Here is a 26,403-nt window from a genome sequence, read left to right on the forward strand (position 1 = left end):
ACTTAGACGAGTTGAGGTTCTGGTGAAGATGGAGAGCGGAGTTTTCGTGCCCTCCATGGATCAGTTCATGATGAGCCCCCTTGTTACCTGGGTAAGGGATTCACTAAAAGTGATTTTCGAGATGATGGTGAAGTTTGGCTGACTCGACAGATCTTTTGCAGGTGAAGACCTTTTCTTCTCTCGATGACGGGCGGCACATGGACTTGAATGAAATTCTGGATGGAGTCTTTCTGAATGAAGTGATGAGCCAAATGTAAGTTGGTTTTTGGGGTATTGAACTAAAATGTAGAAGCAATTAAGCTTTTTTTGCCTTACTAGCTAACAAAATTTAGTGCACTCAAAACACATTGTATTTTTGCACAATACAAAAACAAAAAATCTGACAAATCGAGTTGTCCTTACTCTATAAAATTGTATTATTTATGTATCAAACCAAAATGTTAATAAACAGTAAAACAATGACAAAGTATATTTGCATCCGTCATTCAATAAAGCAATTATTGAATCAATAAAAAAGTACAATAATTACAAAAGTATTCCCTAGACCATGGATCACCAACCCTTTTGAAACTGAGAGTTCCTTTTTTTTTACTGATTGGTGCAATTGTCTACCATCTTGATATACTTCTTAATTAACAATGTGTGCTATTACTATGTTGTTACTATGTTATTACAGGGTTATAATCATTCAAAGTCGAGTCAACCACTCAAACATCGTGTCAGTTAGAAATCAAATATACCATAAAATTACTGGTTCAGCTATTTTCAGAGCCTGTTCACGGGCTACTCAGATAATCTTAGGGGGGCTACTTTGTGCCCGTGGGCACCACATTGGAGATCCCTGCCCTAAACTTTAAATTTAGCTTTTCTAATGTAGCACACAGAAGCTCGCTAGCAGTCAACTATCAAAAATGTTGTTTATCCATGACAAGAACTGTCATCGAGTAGTAAGAATAACATGTTCCGAAGTGTATACCCTTTATAGACTAGAGCACTAAATCTTGACTGTTGTGGTCACCCATGGTCATTTAAAATCTTGCCAAAATACATGAGACATCAAAATATAAAGATGCTCATTAAAGGATTAAGATTTGAGCAGCGTATGTTCTAAAGGAATTATCCCCACCCTTAGAAAACGGGAGGCCTGTTGCTCCTTGTCCAATTACAGCCGTTTACGGTGCGTTCCAGGACATTCTGATGTAGAAAAATGGATGACTCATTAAATGTATGAAAAGTTTCCATCTGCCCAACATGAACCCGTTTATTCCCTTGGTCAACCACTTTGTTGCCAGTTCTCCGTCAGGAATTGCTAGACTGAAAGGAAGGGAGGGGTCTGAGGCGGCATAATCTCGTGGATTGGGCGACCCTCTGAGATTAAAACCGTGTTGCTGGTGTTTAGTGGCATTTGGACACAGATGGGAGGGAGGAGCAAGAGAGGGAGACACAGAAATGGGGCAATACAAAGTGGGTGGAGTCAAGAAGACTCAAATGTGATGATTTAGTCTTTTATCGTGTCACATTATTAAAATAAGTCCGTCTGTTAGAAATGCCAAATCGATGTCTGAATGTGTAGTTTCAGTAGCCTCTGTTGGCTATTTTATCAGTGCTGATCAATTGTATATGATTTATGATTCAATTTCAATTGTTGCAACATATGTATAAAATCCTAACTATTTAAACTCAATGTTTCTGTGTATTAGCAAATATGGGCTTTAGTAATTTTGGGTTATATGTTTGCATGTTGGTATTTGATTTATATAACAGCTACTAGTAGACATTGGATTTAAACCCTTTGCTCGTGTGTCATCAGCCATCCTCCAGCCTCACCTCAACCTGCAAACAAATGGAGCAAAGATCCAAGTCAGAGAGTCCAGAACTTAATGTTTCTAGTTCAGAAAATCAAGACGTATTATCTGGTGAGTGAAAATCCCCCGCATTTATCCAAGGGTCATGCCAAGCGCGCTCACACCATCAGATTACAAAATACAACATTTTCTTGCACATTTCAATTACACCTCAGCTTTGCCCACACTCACTGGATAACATGCACAAACCTGATTGTTTAGGTTACTCATTTCCTCAGATTTGTGTCCTAAGATGTGTCCCCTGAATATCAAAATCTGTTCAATCTGCACTGGATGAGTTGAGACACAACAGTAAAGCTGCAGTCTTAACCCTAGTGGAGCTTAAAAGTCTTTCGTTTTTTTCCCGTGTCATATTAATTTTAAGTTATAAGATAGGATATCCATCGGAATTAAGCAATTAAAAATTCTGGCATAGTATCGCCATTTTTAACAAGGATGAGCGTGTACTGTGAAACTTTAAAAAAACGTATAAAGGTACATACACATCCATGTTAAATCACATGAACGAATAGGGAATATAAAGATGATTTCTCTTTTTTTCTGATGTCTGGTTTGCTTTATAGGAAAACCTTCATCAGTTGATTCTGATTCCACTTCCAAATGTGCTGCTACTTTCGCGGACTCCCCACTCTGGTAGGTCATTCATTCATTTTGCGGCGTGTTTGTTTTTAGTATAGTCACTCGCACACTTGGAGGCAATCCAAGATAAAGTGGGATATGCCCTGGACCAATCAAAAAGACACTTATAGACAGAATTTCTATTTCACTCATATTCACAATTATGGACGATGGAGAATTAGAACGATGTTAACATGACAGTTCTAAGTATTTGATTTGTTCTTAATTGGAACAGAGCAAAGTCTGCAGGAAATGAAGAAACTATTGTTGTTGCTGTTGGGATGTGCTGTCCAGGTAAACATCGAAGTTTTAGCAACTAATACATGCATGTGATTTGCTTTGTGCACACTAATTCCTATTCACGTATTTTGTGTCAAAAATTCCGAGTTACTTTCCTTTTGCTTTTCAGTGTGAGAAGAAAGAGAAGTACATCGAAATCATCCAGATGCTTGACTTTGACACGAAAGCAGCTATAGCTGCACACATTCAAGAGGTGTGTCCCTTATTATTCTGTGACAATACTTTAAACCAGGGGTGGTCTAACTTTTTTAGGAGTGGGCCAAATTGGGTCAAAAGATTTGGCAGAGGGGCTCGGCCAAGAAGAAATAAATATTGATTGGTATGACTTTGTTTAGCTGTAGATACAGTCGATAATACACCAGTGAGTAAGATAATTTAGGCCTATCCAACTTTTTTTTAGATGCAATCATGAATAATTACACATGCAGACATTTACATGTCATACTTTATTTCATTGGTTGGTTGGTGGGTGGGTGTGTTGGTTGGTTGGATCCTTATACTTCTCTTTTAAGTGCTAAACTTGATCATATAAAGGAAAAAACTTTTTTTTTCACATTTGATAAAAAAGTAAAAAATAAATTAAAACAAAACATCAAACTGGGGACAAGAGTTGCATTAAAACAACCGTTTTAATTACTACAGTAATCCCTTGTTGTCTCTTGCAGCTTATTTATTACGGTTTTGCTACTTTGTGGATTTTCATCGTGCATTGTATTCTACATTCTGATTGTCTAAACAGTCGCCCCTTCCCTTTTTATCCTGTGTCTAGCACATCAATGATGTTGTGGTATGAGTAGTACATGTACGTAAAACAGCTTGACGAACCTACATAATGAGGGCACAAATCTTATCAAATGTCAAGTTTCTCGAAAAGATATCAGTTAAACAAAACACTCCGGACTGACAAAGGCACCGGTAGCCGGGTTCAATACCAATTTTGACTTATTGACCGGCTAAACCTGCTCTGGAGGTGAAATAAAGTGGATTGTGTCCTTAATCAATGCAGTTGTGCAAAAAAAGCAACAATGTTATTTCTTAAATTTCAATTTGACAGTACAGTATGTATTCATAGAAAAAAAATGCTAAACAAATGTTTGAATCTATAAATTAGTTTTTTTTTTTAATGTATAACAGAGTACTTAATAAATGAATTAAAAATATTTTTTACTTTGTGGATTTTGACTATTGCAGGATCTTTGTGGAATTCAGCCCCCTGCGAAGAACAAGGGCTTATTGTAATACTTTTTAAAAAACATTTATATTGTCTTTTTATTTTTCCGTTTTTGCCTCATTAAAAGCTTGGCGGGTCTTGTGTTGCCCATGGGCTGTACTTTGCCCAACCCTGCTTCGAACCTTTTATTTGAAACCCAGGTCCCTTTTAATAGAGATATACAATAGGGTAAGAGGGTAATAATAACAGTACATTCTCATCTGATTCTCCAGCTGACTCAGAGTCAAGACAGCCTACAAGACCTGCACTTTTTGGATTGCAATAACATTCCCGCACATGAGCTGGAAGCTCTAGCAAAGACAATGGCTGTCAATCTTCAGCGATTGGTGGACCAGAGAGACCACCATTTGGAGGTGAGACATGCCCCTGATCGGAAATGCTGGGGAAGTTGCACATAAATGTGAAAAAATGCCTCTGTTATTGTTTGTAATTTGTTGTAAATAAAGGCAAACTACATTTAGGTTTCTGATATGTCGTGTTAAAAATCCTTTTTTTCATAGACTATTGCAGAGCTAAGCCAGGAAAGAGAAGGTGTGGTTCGTGTACTGTGTAGCACCCAGTCTGCTGTTTATCCTCCCAGCATGCAACAGCAGCAGGGGGGGACTCAGCAACACTTGGTGGTGGAGCTTGCTGACTCCAAAGCCAAGATCAGAAGACTCAGACAAGAACTGTGAGTATCTTGTGGATGGAGACAAAATTATGAAAACAAGACGACTACATGCTATTAATCTGTGATTAGAATTGTGGTTGATATGCTGTTCTAACTTAATGTGTTGCACAAGTGCCCTGAAAAAAAAATATATTTCCTCTGGCACAGCCTTTCACTTATTTAAATGATTTGCCTTTTTCTAATATGTTTTGAACTAGTTAATTGCATTGTTTTGTTTTTTTTCCTCATTAAAATAAATAAACAGCATATTATTTTTCTTATTTGCTATCATTTATATTAAATTAATACATGACCTAAACATAATTATTAACCCCTATTTGCGCGCGTGTGTGTGTGTGTGTGTGTGTGTGTGTGTGTGTGTGTGTGTGTGTGTGTGTGTGTTTGTATTTGGCCTACAGACCCCTTAACAGCGAAACTGATGTTTGTGTAAATTTACTCAGTTATATTGTGAGCGGCAGTAGCTCAGGAGGTAGAGCGATCGTCTTAGGATTAAGGGATCCCAGTCCGAATCCCGGCTTGTCCGTGTTACATGTCGAAGTGTCCTTGGGTAAGACACTGAACCCCCAATACCCCCAATAAGCAGGTTAGTGCCTTACATGGCTGCACAGATCACGGCCGCTATTGGGAAATGTGAAGCACAATGTAAAGCGCTTTTGGGAAGTCATTAACTTCATTTCATTTCATTTCATTTCATTTATACTTTAGGCCAGTGTTTTTCAACCTTTTTTGAGCCAGGGCAGGTTTTTTTACATTGGAAAAATTTTGCGGCACACCACTAACCAAAAATGTTATTAAATGACACTGAACAGTATGTTTAATTACAATATAATTTACAATACCCCCAGTTTTTACAGCACAGACACTTGACAATGACATAATATTTGCAGAAAATGATTCATAAATGTTTTATAACATTTTAAATTTTAAAAAGTGACATGGGATAATATCTCACGGCACACCTGACGATCTCTCACGGCACACTAGTGTGCACAGTGGTTGAATCACTGCTTTAGGCCTCCGGGAGTGACTTCAGCTGGGTTTCGTCTTAAAGCACCCTCAATAAATACCAACAGAATGCATAACCATCTGCATTTGTGTACAAGAGGCTTCCTTTTGGTGCTGTGAAAAAAAATCCAAAATGAATGATTTGTCTTGGGTTAGGTTGGTGCAAAGGACTTAAAATAATCTGTTCTTCTTCTGGAGACCTTCCAGTAGATACTGAATGAGAGTTAGTGCAGGATAAGAGAAGCCCTGGGGAGTTTGGCCCACATTAATGCCTGGCACCGTCACAATGTTAAGAACTCTACTTGTGACCCACATCTGCACTATGCTGCTGCAGCTCAAGTGCGCTCGTGCACACTAACCCTGATCTCAAGTCTTAGCGACATTGATTATAATCACCCTCCAGTGTATTATCATCGCTAGCAGGACACTCCCATCACTGGACACATTCGACCTCAAGCAGCCTGTACTTACGTGACTTTTATGGCAAAAAAAATAAAAAATAAAGATTACATGCTTATGTCCTTCTTTGCAGAGAAGAGAAGAGCGAACAAATGCTGGACAATAGGCATGAGCTTGACAACATGGAGGCAGAACTAAAGAGGATCCAGCAAGAGGTTTGAAGAGAAATAAAACAATAAATTGACAGCAACCGATATTGGCATACGTTTCTGGCCAGTTTCTGCAGATTACACATCTTAAAATATCACTTAACTTGAAACCTGTGCTTAGTGACGAAAAATTAACAGCAGTTAAACTAATTCATTTAGAATTAACACATTTCTTTCAGCATACTAAAAATTTGGCTTCAACTCTAATTTTTCTTGCATCTTTCCACTGTCACTTTTTCATTAAAGACTAATAACTGCAGTTTACAGATTATAAGGCATACCCAAAAACCTCAAATTTGCCAGAGATGTTTATAATCCAGTGCGCTTCACAGACAAAATTGGAAATGCGTTACTATATTTGTGCAATTGTTTATCACTCGATGCTTTTAATAGCAAACCATAATTGTATAACAATGGTGGCAATAGGGATCGAACTGGATAACATTGGTAAGAGCACCAAGTCCTAACCACCAGGCTGGTAGGGACATGAACGGTTATTCACAATTGCATAACATTGGATGCAACAGGAATGGAACCCGGCTCGCAGTGGTGAGAGCACCAGATCCTATCAACTAGATCAGTGGTTCTCAAAAGGTCTGACTTCAGGACTCACTATTTATCCGCAATAACAAGAAAGATTTTCCACTTGTCAAATGTATCCAATTAAAGGATTATGCAGTTTTAAGCAACATATTTATCTCTTTTTTTTTTTTTTTTTTTTTTTTTTCAAAAAACAAACACAACTAAAACAAATTAAAGTGCTGTATATAATCACATATGGGCCTATGGTACATGTGAGTGACCCCCTTAAAATGCTTGAAAATGGCCGGTACTTAAAGAAATTCAAAATATTAACAAAGTGTTTACCTCATGATAAACATCAATATGTATTTAATTATGAAGTTGATAAACATTGATATACTGATAAAATGCTAAAAATGTAAGACTTTTAAACCATTTAGTGTGCGTTTTAATGCTAGACACTTGTCCATTATTTTAATATTTCAGAATCGTTTCCTCCTTTGACTCGATAGTTGTTGTCATTGTTTTCAGCTTTTCCTTCCCCTTATCACTAATAAACCCACTGTTATGAGCAGAAAAGGGAAATAAAACCAAAAAAATCCTGATCAAATGAGAGCTGGTCTCTCTCAAACTCACCAAATGACTGAACAGGAGGAAGAGATTGAGCAGAGCATTATCACCATATACTGTTAAGGAGTGTAAATGACCCTTTTTTTTTTTCTTAGCATTATTTTACAATGGCAGAGACCCGCGGTCCACTAAAAATGGTCCGTGACTCACTTTTGGGTCTCCACCCACAAGTTGAGAAACACAAAAGACACTAGAATACTAACAATGCAGGCAATACATGAAAATCTCATCACACTATTTTTTTTCATGGTACAAATGTCATGTTAGAGAATTGAGAAAACAGGTAGTCATTAAAAATCCGTATATTTTTTCTCAGCTCAAACTTAGCACTGTAAGTCACAAATATTTTAAATGGGTACGGCCATGCATTTATTTATATATTTCAGAATGACTGAATTACTTCCCACAATTCCTTTTTATTCTCTTCTCGTGCGCTTCATAAAGACTAAGCGAGTCGGCGATACAGTAATGTATTTCAGTGGTCCCCAACTTTTTCTGTACCATTTGTCATGTTTCATATGTATCCCTAGAGTTCTAGAGGATAGGATCTGGCGATTCCTATTAATTTCAATATTATGCAATTGTGATCCAACTTATCAATCACTGCACAGATACGGTACTTTTTATTAGTTTGTGCACCCCAAGCCTTTACTGTATTTTAATTCTATGCGCCTTATGGTCAGATGCACCTTATATGTTAAAAATACTATCTCAAGAGACTATCTTTGAGGGGTGCGTATGATAGTGTGGAATATACGGTAAACATAAATGAATATAATCGCACTTTATTCTTCAACAAAACTGTTGTAAAATGTGTTTTTCTTTTTTATGAATCTTCACCAGAATTTGAAGCTTCTGATGGAGGCCCGAGCTGCCCGTGCCTACCGTGATGAGATGGATGCTCTGAGAGAGAGAGCGCTCAGAGCCGACAAGCTGGAGTGTGAAGTAGGACGTTACCGGGAGCAAATGCACAAGATGGACTTCTTAAAGGCCAAAGTGGAGGTTGGAACAATTGATTCAAGACACAAGAAAAAATTGCTTCCATTTCCTATCAATTGATTTACGCCATACAAGATTTCCGTGTACATAAAATGTCCAGTTCAGTATCACCTATTCTTTAACTCTATACAAACATATTTAATATACAATAGGATATAATAGCACATTAATTCTAATTGTTTAGAAAGATAATTGAGAACGATGAAATGTTTCTATAAGAGCTTTTCTTGTGGATATGGTCCACCCTCACCCAGACCCTAGCTCCGGCGTTCCCCAATAATTTGAGTCTGAAACCACTGTGTTTATTATTGAGCACTTCTTGGTGGCAAAAAAATAATATCTGTATATTCTAACAGTTGAATGAAAATAAACCAAATTGGTCCTTCATAACTGGGCCAACAGTGGTTTGAAATATTCATATGATTTCTACATTTTTAATAACCATTAAAAACGTTTTAAGGTTATTGAGTTAGGTCAAAATGCCCCAACAGGCCAACACTCTTTAGATAAGTCTTTCTTTCTTTCTTTCTTTTTCTTTCTTTCTTTCTTTTTTTCTTTCTTGCTTTCTTGCTTTCTTGCTTTCTTGCTTTCCTTCTTTCTTTCTTTCTTTCTTTCTTTCTTTCTTTCTTTCTTTCTTTCTTTCTTTCTTTCTTTCTTGCCTTTGTGCTTTCTTGCTTTCTTGCTTTCTTGCTTTCTTTCTCTCTTGTTTTATTTTCCTAATTGTGAGTGTTGTTCTGTACAAAAAAGCAGAGATGGGTGGCAGTGACCCAAGTATGGATGTTAGTACATTCTTTAAAGCAAATGAAGTGTATAGATTGTGCTTTGTTGGTTTATAATAAAACTATATCAAACATTGACGGATGTTTGTAAATATAATTTACTTTTGCATTTAAAAGTGCCCAAAAACATGTTTCCTCTTTTACCTTAGGAGCTAAGGGAGGATAACAGAATGCTGCAGGAAACCAAAGAGGTACTCGAAGATCAGTTGGCAGGCTGGAGGACACGCTCAGATAAAATCCACCAGTTGGAAAAGTACAGTCTGTTTCTGAAAGCACGGATACACGACATGGAACAAGTAATATTAGTCTTCCCTTAAAATTTTAAACTTCACTATATAGCTAAGTGGCAAAATTTAAACTAACCCTAACAAGCTTGCCAACATGCATTGACACTTTAGGGAAGAGACGCTGATCTTAAATGCATCGAGCAGCTCCAGGATGAAAACTTGAGTCTATGTTTAGCACAGCGAAGGAGCATGGAGGAGTCCCAACATCTGGGATGGGAATTAGAACAACTAACCAAGAGCCCAGGACATTCACAAGGTAAGTGCTGGAAAATATTATAGTCACAGCTCAGTAGGGTGAAAAAAATATTTTAGGACAGACTTTTTGAAATTTCAACTCATCAGACCATAGAACACTTTCCATCATTCCATCCTAGATGAGCTTTGACTCACTTACATAATAGACTTTAATTTACTGACAGTGAACAAGTGTTGGAATAGTCCTGAACCGATGTGGTGATATCCTTTAAGCAATGATGTTAGTCTCATGTAAATTATTTTCTGTTTCTACAGGGCAACAGCCTCTAAGTGAGGAGGTGAGTGAACGGATCCGAAGTCGGCTTTTAAAGTTGGAGAAGGAGAACCAAAGTCTCCTGAAGACTGTTGAGGATTTCAGAGCGTCCTGTCTACTCAAGAATGTGCATTCCATTAAAAACTGTGAAAATAATAGTGCCAACAATGACAAGTGGACCTCATCTCTGGAAGAAAACTTTATGAACTGCAGTAGTTTGTCCAATATAGTCACAGTAAAACCTAAAATGTTCCATTCAGAACCAGATAACCAAAACATGGAACAAGACTATGCAGATTTACATCACTCGGCTCATGAAACGGAGAAAGGACAGTTAGAGGAAAAGAGAGGAGATCGCTTTGAAGCAGTCATGGCTGAATTAGAATCTTACGAACAATGTTCAAATTGTACTGGTTCACGCCATCCCTCTGCTGGCTCAAGTTGCCATGATGAGATCTTCGTAGCCCTGCCTTCTCAGTTCACAAATGCTCACAAACATGCAGAGCGCCTGCAGACCAAATGCAGGAATCTGGACTCCATTAATCAGCAACTGCAAGCTTCACTTGGCAGTACCGGTATGTTTGGTTGAAATTGGACTTTTTCTATATGACCTATTAAAAACTTTTCATTAAAAAAAACATATTTTTTGGTTCTTCTCATCAGAGCGGAAAGTCCAAAGATTGGAAGCTGAGGTGCAAGAATTGGAGGCAGACAATCAGAATCTGCAGGCTGCTTTGGATGAATACCGGTTGACAGCGCGTCGTCTGGAACAAGTGGAGACAGAGAAGAAGACTTTAGAACAAGAAACGGCAGCGTTGGAGAAAGTCAAGCGACAATTGGAGAAGGAGACTCGACGACTGCGACAGCAGGTCAGCGGCAGATTTGGAAGACTCTCAACATAGTGGCTAACAATTGATAATTAGTCACTGCATCTCCATTTTCAGGCTGAGATTCAAGAAGCCAAATTAGAAAGCAACAATGTGTGCATGGTGAGCCTTGAGAAGGAGATACGCTGCCTGGTGAAGGAGACGGAGGAGTTGAGGGAGACGACTGAGAGGGTGAAATGGCTGGAGATGGACAACAGAGAACTGGCCAAGCAAGCTGCTATCCATCAGAGGACGCTGGACACCCTTAGAGAGGTAACCAAAAGATTAGATGAGAATTTGCCCTGACCTGAATTCATGAAGTATTGTTTTTTAATTTAGCATTTGGCCGAGACCTTGACTGTAATAGAATAGAATAGAATAGAATAGAATAGAATAGAATAGAATAGAATAGAATAGAATAAAATAGAGCCCTGCAACTGGCTGGCAACTGGTTCAGGGTGTTCCCTGCCCACTGCCGAAGATGGCTGGGATGGGCTCCAGCAGCACCTCCGTGACCCTACTGAGGATAAGCGGTGCAGATAATGGATGGATATACATATGAATATATATATATATATATATATATATATATATATATATATATATATATATATATATATATATATATATATATATATATATATATATATATATATATATATATATATACAGTATATATATATATATATATATATATATATATATATATCCACAATCTGACATACAAGAAAATATTATATATGCACACAAACTCACACTACTTACTAGCACAAAAAACAATTTGATGAAAACAAAAATGTATTTCTCTATTTGAATATTAGTCTATTAGTTGAATAATTTTCTTAATCCTGTTAAGATTTTAGAGCTATGTCTTTTTTATATAAGGCATACCTGTCATGGGTTTTATATTACTGAAATGTATCACAATTTTGTGTGTTCTTAAACTATAACCTTTTATGATTTCATTCATGTAAATAACCCTCTCCTAATTGGGCATAATTAATGCTCTTCATAATTATCCAAATATTTGAGCCAAAATAATTACCTTTGATATAATCGCACAACTTCTTGATATACAACTTCTTGACTCAGTTGTTATTCTATCCCTACATTGTTTCAGGGGGTATTTTCAGTTTGCAGTTATGGGAAGGTCCGAAGTTATCGGTAATTGCCGGGTTTGGACAGAGGGCTAGTGTGAAGTGATGTTTTTGTCATAGCCAGCGATTTGTCATAGCCAGTGATTTTAATTAATTTTTATTGGGCATTGGTGAAACCATACCACCTTTACATTTTCTGGAATAATTAGTCTCTGTTTAGAAAAAAATCTCAATATAACTGCTCAAATACAATAGAGCGCTTGTTTTACCGTTACAATCGGTTGTTAAACAAGGACGCAGAAGAAAAAAAGTTATTCCTTTTCAAATTATATTTACAACAGTTTCTAGATCAAAGTTCAACAGTAATATTTTAAAGTGCATCTATTTCTATGACAATTAAATGTATTTTGCACTGTTTTGATGGTAGCTATTGCTCGTCTACTAATCCTAGTTTGTTGACTTCTTTAGGAGCTTGTCAGTGAGAAAATGAAAACTCGGCAAAGAGAAGATGAAGTCAACCATCTGTCCCATGAACTGGAGATGAGGATTCTCACCCGAGGGAGTAAAGAATCCATAGAACCTGACACAGCTGAATGCAGGTGTGCTTTGCGTCTCAAGTGAAATTAGTTTTAAGATGGATATACTGTAATTTACAAAACAGTTGTCCATGCAGAAGGTATGATATGATGGAATCCGAGTTGGAATTGTCAATGAAAACTTCGCTTCAAATTAAAGAAGACAAGACGGCTTTGCTTGAGGCCAGTATGCAGAAATCTTTAAGCCTCAACCAACAGCTCAGAACTGTAAGTTTCACACCAAAACACAACCTTTTTGCCAATTTTCCTGTGTTTGATCAGTGCTCCACCCCACAGGAGAAAGTGAGCAGTGAGGCTTTGCGACACGAGCAGGAGGAGGAGGTGCTGGAACTAAGTTCTGCCCCTCAGAAAGAAAACGAAAAGGCGATGCGTCAATGGCTGCGGGAAAGCCACGAAGCCACCAAAGAGCTTCTCAATATTAAAGATCGGCTAATTGAAGTAGAAAGGAATGTAAGTTGTAGTTGATTGATTTCTTTTTTTCAATATCCCATTTTGATTTCAATAGAACCAGTTCCTTACAATCTACCTTTGCAGAGAGAAATTTTTACCAGAGCTTGAATATTTAGACCTTAAAAATGTGTAAGGAATAGTTGAGTTATTTTTACTCTGAGCCCAATTCAAGGTACTGATGCATAGTTTTACATCCACTCGTCTAAATTATAGTAATTACCTGCCATACAGTATTGTCGGGCTACAAAATTAGGGGGGACGGGTCATATTTTAAAATCTATGCATTGGCTCCCTGTATTTCAGAATCAATTTGAGGCAGTTTCACTAGTTTTTAATCTTGGTCCATATGATCTACTTGGCCTGCTTTTATTATTATATTCAGCACTTAGTGTTGCAATTTTTTGCCTAAAAAGCGCTTTACGAATAGAATTTGATTTATTGATTGATAGAATGCAACACTGGAGACAGAGCGCCATACTACGCAGGCCCATTTGAAGCAGCTGGAGAATCAGTCAGACAGTCATCGGGCTCAGATCCTGGCTCTGCAGAGGCAAGCTGCATCTTTGCAAGAGAACAACACCGCTTTGCAGGCACTGAATGCCAACCTTCAGGTACAGAAAAAAAACATTCCATTCAGATTGATTAAAATCTTACTTTCTCATTGTTAAGTTTATACTTTAGTACACACTCAAAATAAAAAGAGAAAATCAATGGTTTTTGAACTTGCAAGGAGGACAGGGAGAGAAACTTTCAGCTAAGGAATTCCTTTCCTACTCTGAAGCCCCCATGATCCCCCTCTTTTTTATGAAATCTTCAAGGTTACAAAGAACAGATTAAAGCTAAGTGGTGTGGAAATAAAAGAACAACAACATGATAGCGACAATGATGGCATAGTGGAAACGAAGAAAACAGTTTGGAATGATGATCAAAATAAGAAACTGGTATCCTATGAAATCCCCGGTGCATTTGTCCAATATTAAAAACAGTATGAACTTATCACCCAGGTTGAAAAATCCACTCTCAACTCCCAGAGCGCTTCCTTGATGGCTCAGAACGCTCAACTGCAGCAGCAGCAGGTGGGAACAGAAAGTGAGAAGGCTGCCGCCTTGCGCGAGCGCGAAGAGCTGCGTGGGGCTCACGAACAACTGCTGCGTGATCACGAACGTCTAGCGGCGCTACACGAACGGCAGGCTGCCGAGTACGAGGTCCTCATGGGAAAACATGGCTGTCTGAAAAACGCCCATCGGACGCTGGAGCTGGAGCATCGCACGCTCCAGGACAGGTGAGGATGTTATATTTGGTCTAAACCTCCGCATGGTTCTTTTATCTCAAATGTTTGCTAAAAAGCAAGGTAACTGTATATTATCATTTAACTACTCACTGGTTGCCAGAAAGATTGAACACAGCATGGCGTGGAAGAAGTCTGTCTTATCTAAGATAGTGCCTAGTCTTATACGGTCTTAGCTGCCCACCCACACAGCCGAGGAAACTCAACCTCACTTTTGTGCCAATGTGACACCCAATGGTCTAGACTTGAACAAACTGGGTAATGTGTGAAATGGCGCTTTTAGAAAGGAATACGCCAAAGAATGGATAATCAGGTCGGCTCAAGTCTTCTATCTAATATCTAAGAGGCTAATCTAACAAGGAAAAGCACATTAAGTTCAATTTTTTTTGCCTCCAATGGTGGCAAATCGATTGTGAATGACTTTTAATCCACAACCATCTTTTTTTATCAATACTGTGGGTTTGTTTGATCGATGACTTGTCATATTTACTGCAGGTACAACAACCTGATGCAACAACGGAGCAAATTAGAAGAACTGGAAAAAACGCTGAAAGAGGAGCAGATGAGGATAAGTGTGGAGAAAGAAAATCATAAAACCACAGCAGCTGAATGTTGCAGGCTTCGCAATGAGAAAGAATGGTAAGTACAAATACATAAAACAAAGGGTGCACCAATAAATCGGTTCTCTAAAGGAAATTAAGTACAGCACTTCAAGGGGTACTTGAGATTTCAGAATACATCTTGAACAGCAGCCCTAATCTACCATATAAGATACTATTATATGATTTACTTTAATAATGAGTTAGAAACATTTAAAAAGGAAAATATATTTACATAAAATCGTGTCTCATTGGCAGATATTTTTGCTCATTTTAAGCGCTATCAGAAGAGAACCGAGAAAGTTCATAATGTCAAACACCATCAGTAACACCTTGCCTTGAGAGTATTTGGCATAAAAAAAAATCATCGAGGGTACATCAATGAAAAATGGTCAAAAACCCTACGGGAGACAATTTCTCACCACTTATTGTCTTAAATGTAGAAGTATGGTTACATAATAATCCCTTGTAAGATAAATAATATAGTTGTAGAGATTTCACCCTCTACCAAATGGATGCTCCTAACCAAGTTTCATTATTCCTAACAATAACATTCCAAAATTCTGAATCGGAAGTGTTTTGAGATGTAAGTAATAACACAGGATTAACAGAATCGTAACCAACCACCAAAATAAAATAAAAAATAATTTCATGATATTTGGATATGATAACTTTATAGTTTAGTAGACAATCAACTTAAGGAGGAAAACAGGAGCGACCCCAAACCTTAAATAAGCAATTCCAACCTTTTTTAAAAGCCCTCCCCCTGAGCCCTTTCTTTAAATTGAATCTCCGACACAAAAGCAGATCAACAAATAAAAGCAACATGATTAGCCAATAGTTCAAACAATTTAAACAGTGCATAATAGTCAAAACAACGAACAACAGTGAAATATTATAGTCAAAATAACAAGCTGGAATTCAATGTGATCTCCTTTACAGGTGTCCAATATTAAAACAGACTACTGGTAAGAAAATAGTGGGCATTTATATAGCGCTTTTCAAGTCATTAAAAACCTACCAAAGCACTTGACAATGTGCTTAGCACCTACCTGCTAATCAAGGGTATTGGAGGTTCAGTGTCTCGCCCAAAGATCCTTCAAATTTAAACCGGGGGAGACGGGAAGTGAACCGGAGACTTCTCTGCCACTGGCTCTTTACATCCTGAGCTACTGCCGCTCAAAGCTTAACAGGATACAGTTGCATCCCTAATATTTCCCTATTTGTTCCATCAGGCTGAACCAAACATATTGCCAGCTTTTGAAGGACAATGAGTTGGTGACAGCAGACCACAAGCAGCTCAAGGGCCAACTAAATGAGAGCAAGCTGGCGCACACCTGGCTGGAAGCTGACTTTTCCAAACTCAAAAAGGAGTTCCAGCAACTCGATATCGCCTCGGCCAAGCTCACCGGCCAGTGCGAGGTGACGTGTACACTTTACCTCTCAATGAAATTGTTTTATTTTTATATGTTATTGGATTGCTTTTCTTAGCTGCTGAGGCAGTTGAAGGGGAACCTGGAGGAGGAGAATCAACACCTTCTCCGTCAAATTGACACACTAATGCTGCAAAACCGGACCCTGTTAGAACAGACGATGGAGAGTAAAGATCTCTTTCACATTGAGGAACGTCAATATATGTGAGGAGAGAGAACAGATATACAGTGCTACCTCTATATATGAGAATAATTCATTCCTGCATTGTGGTGATTTAGGTCAGGGTTGGGGAGACTATAGCCTGGGAGGGTCACATAAGGCCTGTCACACTTTTTAATCTGGGCCGCCAACCCAAGTCAAGTCAAGTCAAGTCATTTTTATTTGTATAGCCCTTAATCACAAAGAGTCTCAAAAGGCTTCACTGGGTATTGCACATGAAAAGTTCAGGTTATTCATATGCTATGGACCCAAGAATGTTAAAATAATGCTGCATATTCACCTGTGAAAAAAATTGGTTTTAAATGAAGAATAGTCTATTTGCTGTCACTCCTGTCCCGATATTGACATTATTTATTCAGATATTTAACAATCACAAGTTCAGGGTGTCCTCTTCCCACTGTCCGGAGTCAGCTGGGATGGGCGCAGGTACCCCTGTAACCCTCATAAGGGTAAGCGGCGCAGAAAATTGATGCACTTCTGAGCTATCCCGATTGCATTTCCAAATTGCTTAAAAAAGTGTTCATAATATACTAGCTTTCTTTAATTGAGTATTTTAAAACCATCTTGATGATATTGTCTTCATGTGGAAGTCTGCTAATTAATTTATTCACAAATGCATACAATAATAGCTGTTCTGTTTTTTGTAGAATTGAACTGTTTGTATAAAAGTCCACCCCAAAAATTTGCAATGAAACTTTTTGAAATTGCAGCGACATTATGAGAAAAATTGGATAGGCCTCCATTATTTATTTATCCATGTATTGCCGAGGTATCGGATTCGAGACTGTATCAACAGATACAAACAAATGAAATTAATCTTTTTAATTTAAAATTTTAAGGCAATACAGCCCTCCACACAAAAATGTTTGCCCACCCTTAGTTTAAGTTCTGAGGGCAGCATAGCGGCAGCGTGGCGGCAGCGGCGGTGGCGATTGCTGTCGTGGCATTAGTAGCGGCAGTAGCGGCAATTGCGGCAGTAGCGATAGCAGGAGAAGCAGGAGAAGCAGCGGTAGCAGCGGTCGCAGCGGTAGCAGTGGTAACAGCCGTAGTGGCCGTAACGGCCGCAGCAGGGCACGGACCTTCAGATTTGTCTTTCATATGCCGGCCAAATTTTTTGTTCAAAAGACATCTCATATCTTGCATTTCTTGCATCTTGAGCAGCTCGTATATAGAAGTATCACTGTAGTTTACAAAGTAGAGTAAGATACCCTGTTTGGATTTTAAACTTAATATGAATGCTTATTGCTTCTTTTGTCTAATGCTTTGCTCAGAGACAAACTTAATGATTTAAGGAGGCAGAAGGAGAAACTTGAAGAGAAGATAATGGACCAGTACAAGTTTTACGAGCCCTCGCCCCCTCGCAGGTCTGTAGCCGGCTGCAGATGAAGTATGTACAAGGTCCAGAATTAATCTAAAATCCTCTCTTTTAGGCGAGGAAACTGGATTACGCTCAAGCTGAAAAAGTTGATCAAATCCAACAGCCGTGAGCAAGTACTGGAACACACCCTTACTCCAACACACTCTGAAGCTTATCTCTCATGTCACGACAGCAGCTCTTTTATTAGTTTAGACGGCTCTGCGGGCTCGGGGTCCACATCAGCAGGTGACGCTTTGTCTCCGCAATGCAACAGTGAGTACAAGCTTCCTGTTTTATAGTTTTAGTTATAAGCCACGTTCAGTTTCTCAGTCTTCCAAATTAATTCCGTTGCATTCATCCAAACATTTCCCCTTCATTCACACCTCATTTTCCCATCTCTCATGACCACCCTGTGCGGATGCTGCCCTCTTAAAAAAAGAAGCCACACCACAGCGGTTTTCCCAGATGAGGAACAGACTGAGGAAAAAAGATAGGTTCAAGTCTCTCATCCAGCGTTCCTTGTGTAAGACAGACTGCGAGTCATTTTTTTTTCCGGGTGTTATTCCCTCTCAGGACAAGAAATAAATAAATAAATATATATATATATATATATATATATATATATATATATATATATATATATATATATATATATATATATATATATATATATATATATATATATATATATATATATATATATATATATATATATATATATATATGTTGTATATGTTGTACCCGTGCCTGCGTGGGTTACCCATAGATGATAAATATAGTACAAAAAATACAGTACTCTAGTGTCTTCACAAAGCAAATGAGATTCTGAACCAGACACAAAGAAAGGAGGCATTGTGGGAGGTATTTCAGGCAATAGTATCTCTGCATTTTAATGATGCCTGAGGCAAACCAATAGAAGACCAGCATGTTGTATGACGTCGACCAATGGCAGACATTTATCATCGAGATGCAACTTATCATACGCACGAACCTCGCAAAGTTTACGTTTGATACATTTTGGGGCATGCGAAATACAGCAATTTGCTGTTAATGCAGTATAGTAGTGAAAGTGGCATAAGAAAGGGCGGGGAAAAAAACCTAGTTCCACACTGTAAAGTGAAAACGTCCTAAGGTGGAGATGCCGTAACCTGCGGGTCAACTGTATATTAAAATTTAGACTTAAAATTGTATATTTTCAATGTTCTTTTAAAATATTCTTCTCTTTCACATGGGGAAACAAGTTTAAATTGTAGTAAAACAAGACATGAAAGGACATATTTTCACTTGTTTTCCTAGTAAAGCAAGAATAAATACTACATTGCAATAAGCAAAATTGTTAATGTATTTTGAGCAAACTAATAAAGTTAATCAAAATTATTGTAAAATAAGATATAAAGAGGGAGATTTGCATCTGTTTTCCTGTAAAATCCAAAATAGTATTGTGCATCGAGAAAAAATATCAAACCATTAAAGATAAAATAATCAATAAAGTAATTAAAGATAACAACTAAAAAATATACATGTTTAACATGTTTTCCTGTTAAAATCATAAAAATATGAGTTGAAAGGAGCAAAATAATAATAAAGAAAATGTTTCTTTTTCACATTCTACTATTTATAGAGCTGTTTCAATGAAAACAATACATAAAATGAGGAAGAAAGTAACTATATTTTTATAAGATTAATTTTAGAATCTTTTTTGTAAATTCAAATTAAACAAAATGAACTTAATTAAAAGTTTTGTTACCATATGATTAAAGTCATCAATGTATCAAGCCTCCACAGGAATCAGACTCCATCATACCTAATACGGCAATACCAATTTTCCCCCACAGTCAATTAGCTCCTTTTCTTCCTACTACCTCCTTTTTTTCTGGTACAACTTTGCAGCTCTGAGCAGTTTGCTGTACCCCTCCGTCCCGTTGGAGAACCAGCAGTGGACACGTAGTTCCGATGAGCTGAAAGAGTCAGTAGCTGATCCGAAGGACAGGGAAGAAATATTGACCTCATTGCTACCCATGCTTCACTCGCATCCTACCACTGAACCTTCCATCCAAAGTGATGTCTCAGATGTGTCAAAGCTAGGTAGTCATATTTCATTTCATTAACTCCATGTATTTTCATTCAACTATATATTTGACTTTTAAATCTGTCTAATATAAATATGTATTTTTATGAATTACTTGTGCTCTACATTCCACAGACAAGGATTGGAATGATAGCTCTGCGCCATCTGCTTTGGAGGACGATGACGAGTTGCGGCATGACGGTAAAGCTTTGTGAATAGCCGTTTAGAGGATTTCGCAAATACAGATGTATTACCCTTGCAGGAATTAGAGTAAATCCATCAAATCGCTATCATGACCTTGTTTCATATTAATCTGCTTGCTGACCACAGAGGCAAAAAAAAAAACAGGGAAAAACATGTGAATCTGCTGCCCCCTTTCAGCAATTACAGATATAACTGCGTTTTTGTAGAGGAACTGTGCACAAAAAAAGCATTTTGGTAACCAGAAATTATCTTTTAAAACAAAGGAATTGTTTAAATTACAAATTTAATTTAAAATAAAATAGCTGACTACATTTTTCTGTAATTGATATTTCTTGTGTATTTATTTCTTCAAGATATGTATTCAATTTCATGCAAAAAACTTCTGAGCTAACCCGGTTGCATTTTCAATTAAATCCCATGTTAAAATGCTTTAAATGTGAGTGTTTCAAAACCAATTCGACCAAAAATACTATGTATATATACAGAGAAAAAAAATAGTATTTTAACACCCAGCTATTTTGCTGTTACTCCCCTCCAAAATCTGAAATTTTAATCGTAGGTGCATGTCCGCTATGAGAGCGATAAACTAAAAAGAAAAATCCAGAAATCACAATGCATGACTTTTTTAACAATTTATTTGTGTGATACAGCTGGAAATAAGTATTTGAACACCTGTGTATCATCTAGAATCGTGACCCTGAAAGACCTGTCAGTCTGCCCATTAGAAGTCCACCTGCACTCCATGTATCATCCAGAATGAAATGCATCTGTTTGAAATTGTTAGATGCATAAAGACGCCTGTCCACCCCATACAACCAGTAAGGTCTTAACTTGTAACATGGCAAAGACCAAAAAGCTGTCCAAAGACACCAGAGATAAAATTGTACACCTCCACAAGGCTGGAAAGGGCTACGGAGCAATTGCCAGGCAGCTTGGTGAATAAGGTCCACTGTTGGAGCAATCATCAAAAAATGGAAGAAGCTAAACATGACGCTTAATCTTAATTGAAGTGGAGCCCCATGAAAGATAAAACCTCGTGGGGTCTTAAAGATTCCAAGAAAGGAGAGGAATCAGCCCAGAACTGCACGACAGGAGTTGGTCAATGACCTGAAAAGAGCTGGGACGTCATTGTTTGAAATTATGCATGACCAGAAAGGTTCCCCTGCTTAAAACAGCACAGGTCAAGGCCCGTCTTAAGTTTGCATATGACCATTTGGATGATATAGAGGAGTCATGGGAGAAGGTTTGTGGTCAGATGAGACCAAAATAGAACTTTTTGGTCATAATTCCGCTAAGCGTGTTTGGAGGAATAAGAATGCAGGGTACAATCCGATGAACACTATCACTACTGTGAATCCTGGGGGTAGTGGCATCATGCTTTGGGGGTGTTTTCCTGCATATGGGACCGGACAAGTGCACTGCATTAAAGAGAGAATGACTGGGGCCATGTATTGTGAGATTTTGGGGAACAACCTCCTTTTCTCAGTCAGAGCACAATGACCTGAAGCACACAGCCAGGGAAACCAAGGAGTGGCTCCGTAAGAAGCATATCAAAGTTCTATCATGGCCCAAACCAGTCCCCAGACTTAAACCCAATCGAAAATCTTTGGAGGGAGCTCAAACCCCGTGTTTCTCAGCGACAGCGCAGAAACCTAACTAAATATCTGTGTGGAGGAGCGGGCCAAGATCCCTCCTGCAGTGTAGACAAACCTGGTTAAAGACTACAGGAAACATTTGACCTCAGTAATAGCAAACAAAGGCTACTGTACCAAATATTCAAATTTATTTTTTCAGGTGTTCAAATACTTTTTTGCAGCTATATCACACAAATAAATCGTTAAAAAAATCATGAGTTATGTTTTCTGGAATTTTCTTTTTAGTTTATCTCTCTTACAGTGGAACTGCACCTACAATAAAAAAATTAAGACCCCTCCATGATTTCTAAGTGGGAAAAGGAGAAAAATAGCAGGGTGTTAAAATATGTATTTTCTTTCCTGTAAATATCTGAATTCATATCACGCATACTTATTTACACATGCATATTGTCCTTGTGTTTTGCTGAAAACTTTATTGTTTAGTAGACACTCAAAATAAGTAGAAAAGACATGTACACAAACCTGAAAGAAAGAAAGAAAGAAAGAAAGAAAGAAAGAAAGAAAGAAAGAAAGAAAGAAAGAAAGAAAGAAAGAAAGAAAGAAAGAAAGAAAGAAAGAAAGAAAGAAAGAAAGAAAGAAAGAAAGAAAGAAAGAAATATTATGCTTCATCAATCGGCCTATTTTAGTAACCTACACTACAAGGGATCTTGTTTATGCATTAAAACACTTATTCCCTAAGAGAATTTTTTTTTTAAATGTTTGGCACAAGTGAGTTTTACACCTAAACCAACTCCCCACGCTATACAAACAAACTGGTTTGAAATGGACTGGTTTGAAATAAATAAAAATACAAATAAATACTTCACTGCCCTCTAGTAGCCAGAGGTTTGCATTTATTTAAAAATAATAACTTTTGTTAGAAATGTTCGAGAGACTTGCTTCTTATTTTGACTTACTCAGAAAGTTATGGTGGGCTAGATTGAAACAAAAACAGTGCATACTGGTCAAAATAACAATCCACGGGCAACAATATTATTCAAAATAACGAACAAAATTGAGCAGTACTAGTTGAAATTAAGTCCTGGCATCCTATGCAATGTGCTTTGCAGGTGTCCAATATTAAAAACATAATGAACGTATCAATCGCAGAGGTATTAAAATCGAGATTCGGAATCCGCAGATGCGGCCCGCCACTCAAAACGTTTGCTCACCGCTGTCTTAGAGGTTGTTTGGTGCTCATGGATGGAAAAAGATATCTATGAATGGCGGTGAACTTTGTAGTTTTGTATTCTCAAATTGGAAAGTGGAAAACATTTGTGTCGATGTTAGTAAATATAATTTAATTCTTTGTCTTCCCAGAACTTGATGTCAACCAGAGTGGAACTCAAAGTGAGGGTAGTGGGGAGTTCAGTATAAGCCTGGAAAATCAGCCCTGGTCAAATGGCAGCAGCCCTGTACAGCAGCCAATGTCTCGTCCATCCTCAGTCTCAAACCAGCTTCCCAAGGATACCTCCACACCCCAGCATGCCCAGCAGACCTCAATCACTGCTCACAAGGAGAAAGCCTTGACAATCCCAATGACAAATAGTCAAGAATCGCAACAAAAAGAATGTCCACCAAACCACGATTTCTGGCTCACAAGAGGAACGAAAAGCATAAGAAGAGGATCAAAAGGAAAAGTGACACGTCGTTCATCGGATTCAGGGGGCGTATTAAGGGCAAAATCGAACTCCACTCATACCGAATGTACTCAGACTGCGGCGTGTTCTCCTGTTGCAGTTTTTTATGTCCAGGGGAAGTCGTCCTCGATGTCTGGGTGCCTCAATTGTTTCTCCAATCCGCTTGGGAAAGAAGGGCGACTCAAAGGATACAGGTCGTCTAAAAGTCTGCCCCGTGCTAGTGAGGTCATTTCCACAGCAGACGGCTCAAAACTATTTAGCATCAACAATGACTGCAAGGTGGTCAAAACTGAGCCTTTTCCTTCTCTTGTCTCAGAAAAGAGCAATCACAAAGAGAAGCAAAAAATGGCAGCAGTGTTTTATCAAGAAGTCAGTGAAAGTGTTAAACCTGAGCTCGGTCCTCCTGTCAAACCTCCAAGAGACCCAGCAGCCATTATCACCAAAGACCACCCCAAAACTGCCGTGCAGGAATCAGACATAAGCTCCCCATTTAGTCTCAAGTTGGTTTTCTCCAATACCATCTTCAGTGATTCTGAGGAGAGGAGTTTGGAGGGGCTTGAGACAAAAACCCCGATGGATATTTCTCTGGATAAGACCACCTGCAAAGCAAATCTGCGTTCCAGTGGGCCACAGGTCGACTCGTAAAATCTGGCACACAAAGGCAAAGTCTGTCCATCGGTGTTCAAGATTTATCTCGAATCTAGGCCAAAAAATTGTTAATTTTAGAAAATTAAGCATAATATGACACATATACAGTGGCTTGCAAAACTATGTGACCTTTTGCCACATTTCAGACTTGAAACATAAAGATATAAAACTGTAGTTTCTTGTGAAGCATTGACAATAAGTGGGACACAATCATGAAGTGGAACCCACTTTATTGGTTATTTTAAACTTTTTTAACAAATAAAAAACGAAAAAGTGGGTGAGAAAAATGATTCAGCTCCTTCACTTTCAGTGCAGCAAACTCTGTCCAGAAGTTCAGTGAGGATCTCTGAATGATTCGATGTTGATCTAAATGACTAACGATGATAAATGGAATCCACCTGTGTGTAATCAAGTCTGTGCATAAATGCACCTTCACTGTGATAGTCTCAAAGGTCTGTTTAAAGCGCAGAGAGCATCATGAAGAACGAGGAACACACCAGGCAGGTCCGAGATACTGTTGTGGAGAAGTTTAAAGCTGGATTTGGAGACAAAAAGATTTCCCAAGCTTTAAACATCCCAAGGAGCACTGTGCAAGCAATAATATTGCAATGGAAGGAGTACCAGACATTCAGTTTTTTTCTCAATAAACAGTGAAATGTATGTAAGTTATTTTCATTCTCAATTGAAACAATGTAAAAATGATTGTGTAATATTAGTTTCAAACAAATGGCTTAGATAGAATGTGTAGATAAGTATGTGCGGACATTAAGGTATATTACAAAGACTTCTATGCGTTTTACCTACATGTGAGAATGATCAAGTAGTTCTCTGTAAAACAAAACTCACATGATAAAGTAAACTTTGAGGGGACATTGTGTATTCTTTAGCGCCTCCTAGTGGTAAAAAACGTCATTTATTAAAAAAAAACAAAAAAAAAGGATTTAAATGATGAGAATAACTTCATGAACTAGCATTGTCCCGACGGATCACCACCTTATCGTGGTGGGGCACTTTGCGTGTCTCCATGACCCCTAGAGCTATGTCGGCAGGAGTCTCGTACTCCTGGTAGGGTTACCCAAGCCGAACAGGTCGAAGGGTAGAGTCCAGACTAAGAGTGATCCCAAAAGCTGGTGGCGGCACGCTTTGAGGCGGTTTCCTACAGACCTGGACCTAGCTAATGAATGACCCATATTTCATGTTGACAATCTCTGTGTATTTGTTTGTTATTGCAAAATCCATTGCAGCCTGGTCATCTTGGAAGGGGAAAGACCTCACGTGTGGTCCCTACTCAAGGTTTCTTCATTTTCTTCATCTTGATGTTTTTGAGTTTTTCCTTGTCCTCATGTAGGTTTTAGATTAGGCTATGGTGTCATTATAGCCTGTAATCGGTAATAGTCTGTGATCTGTTGAGCCTTTTGAGACTCCTTGTGATTAAGGGCTACAGAAATAAATATGACTTGACTTGACTAACTAGCAATCTTGAACTCCTAAAAATGCAGTGGGCAGTTTTGATCATGCTGTAAAGTTCTTCTGTAATAATTAGATTCATTTTACACACAAGACAATCTCTTGCTTCTAATGTTTGTACATTTATCTAAAAAAAGTAATCATCCAGTTTTGTAGTTGTGCCCTGATGGAGATTTCTATTACTATTACCTGAACCTGAAAAGAATGTTTATTTGTGACAATCAAGGTGTAAATAATTTCAGTTATATTGAGAATTTGTGTGGTTTTCCCTGAATAAAGAAAACATATGAACCCCCAAAAACTAGTGAAGGTATTTTCCTTAATTGGGACAAGGTTTCAAGGTTTTGTAGTGAGTGATTGAGTTTTGGCCAACCTCACTTGTTACTGTTCGAGTTTTAAAAGCACCGATCAATCAGAGACAAGTTTTAAAAATAGCACGAGCCAATAAACGTGATTCAAAGTTTGCAAGCACCACACGATGCCACACCCACCTTGTGAGCTCATTGAGTGTCAATGCAGACTCTGTAAAAATAGTCCCAGAGTCAACAAACGAGAAGGAACCGAAGCTCGCACCAAAGAAGGGCGGTACGTGTTTGGACTTGTTTTGGTTTTGAGGAAGTGGACGTGGAACAGAAGAAAACGCCTGTTGCAGAATTTGCTTTTGCGTAGTCACTAGGTTCAGAGGAAACACAAGTCATTTGTACCTCAGAATTCACTGGGGAGCCAAGGGGGCGCGAGCCTGCAAAAATTTGGGAACCATTGATCTATACAATACAGTGACATCTTATGGTCAAATAATATACACTGTCCCTTT

The 26,403-nt window shown here is 38.1% G+C and overlaps 1 protein-coding gene across 2 annotated transcripts; it reads left to right on the plus strand.

Moving 5' to 3' along the window:
• LOC148361652 (girdin-like) lies at window positions 1–25,285 on the plus strand. 2 transcript variants are annotated; one of them, XM_088342399.1, is made up of 28 exons: window positions 1–91; window positions 162–253; window positions 1,811–1,916; window positions 2,429–2,498; window positions 2,719–2,777; window positions 2,893–2,976; window positions 4,227–4,367; window positions 4,515–4,684; window positions 6,222–6,303; window positions 8,293–8,451; window positions 9,377–9,523; window positions 9,626–9,770; window positions 10,025–10,597; window positions 10,686–10,891; window positions 10,967–11,161; window positions 12,454–12,584; window positions 12,659–12,788; window positions 12,858–13,031; window positions 13,481–13,642; window positions 14,036–14,313; window positions 14,815–14,958; window positions 16,154–16,340; window positions 16,410–16,555; window positions 17,843–17,935; window positions 18,002–18,201; window positions 19,819–20,013; window positions 20,132–20,197; window positions 23,155–25,285. In XM_088342399.1, exons 1-28 carry the CDS (start codon window positions 29–31, stop codon window positions 24,117–24,119), a joined length of 5,163 nt encoding a protein of 1,720 aa, XP_088198525.1. In that variant the 5' UTR covers window positions 1–28; the 3' UTR covers window positions 24,120–25,285. The 2 variants fall into 2 exon arrangements, with proteins under 2 accessions (XP_088198525.1, XP_088198526.1); XM_088342400.1 differs by lacking the exon at window positions 19,819–20,013.
• Window positions 25,286–26,403: the final 1,118 nt, after the last annotated feature.

The sequence above is a fragment of the Urocampus carinirostris genome, chromosome 8, assembly GCF_059441175.1.
Source record: "Urocampus carinirostris isolate Australia breed hairy pipefish chromosome 8, RoL_Ucar_1.0, whole genome shotgun sequence".
NCBI classification, from domain to species: domain Eukaryota; kingdom Metazoa; phylum Chordata; class Actinopteri; order Syngnathiformes; family Syngnathidae; genus Urocampus; species Urocampus carinirostris.

Coding starts and splice junctions, on each gene's coding strand:
- LOC148361652 (XM_088342399.1), top strand. CDS start 29: ATGGAGAGCGGAGTTTTCGTGCCCTCCATGGATCAGTTCATGATGAGC. Junction 6,304..8,292: donor TAAAGAGGATCCAGCAAGAG/GTTTGAAGAGAA, acceptor AATCTTCACCAG/AATTTGAAGCTTCTGATGGA. Junction 10,892..10,966: donor CTCGACGACTGCGACAGCAG/GTCAGCGGCAGA, acceptor CTCCATTTTCAG/GCTGAGATTCAAGAAGCCAA.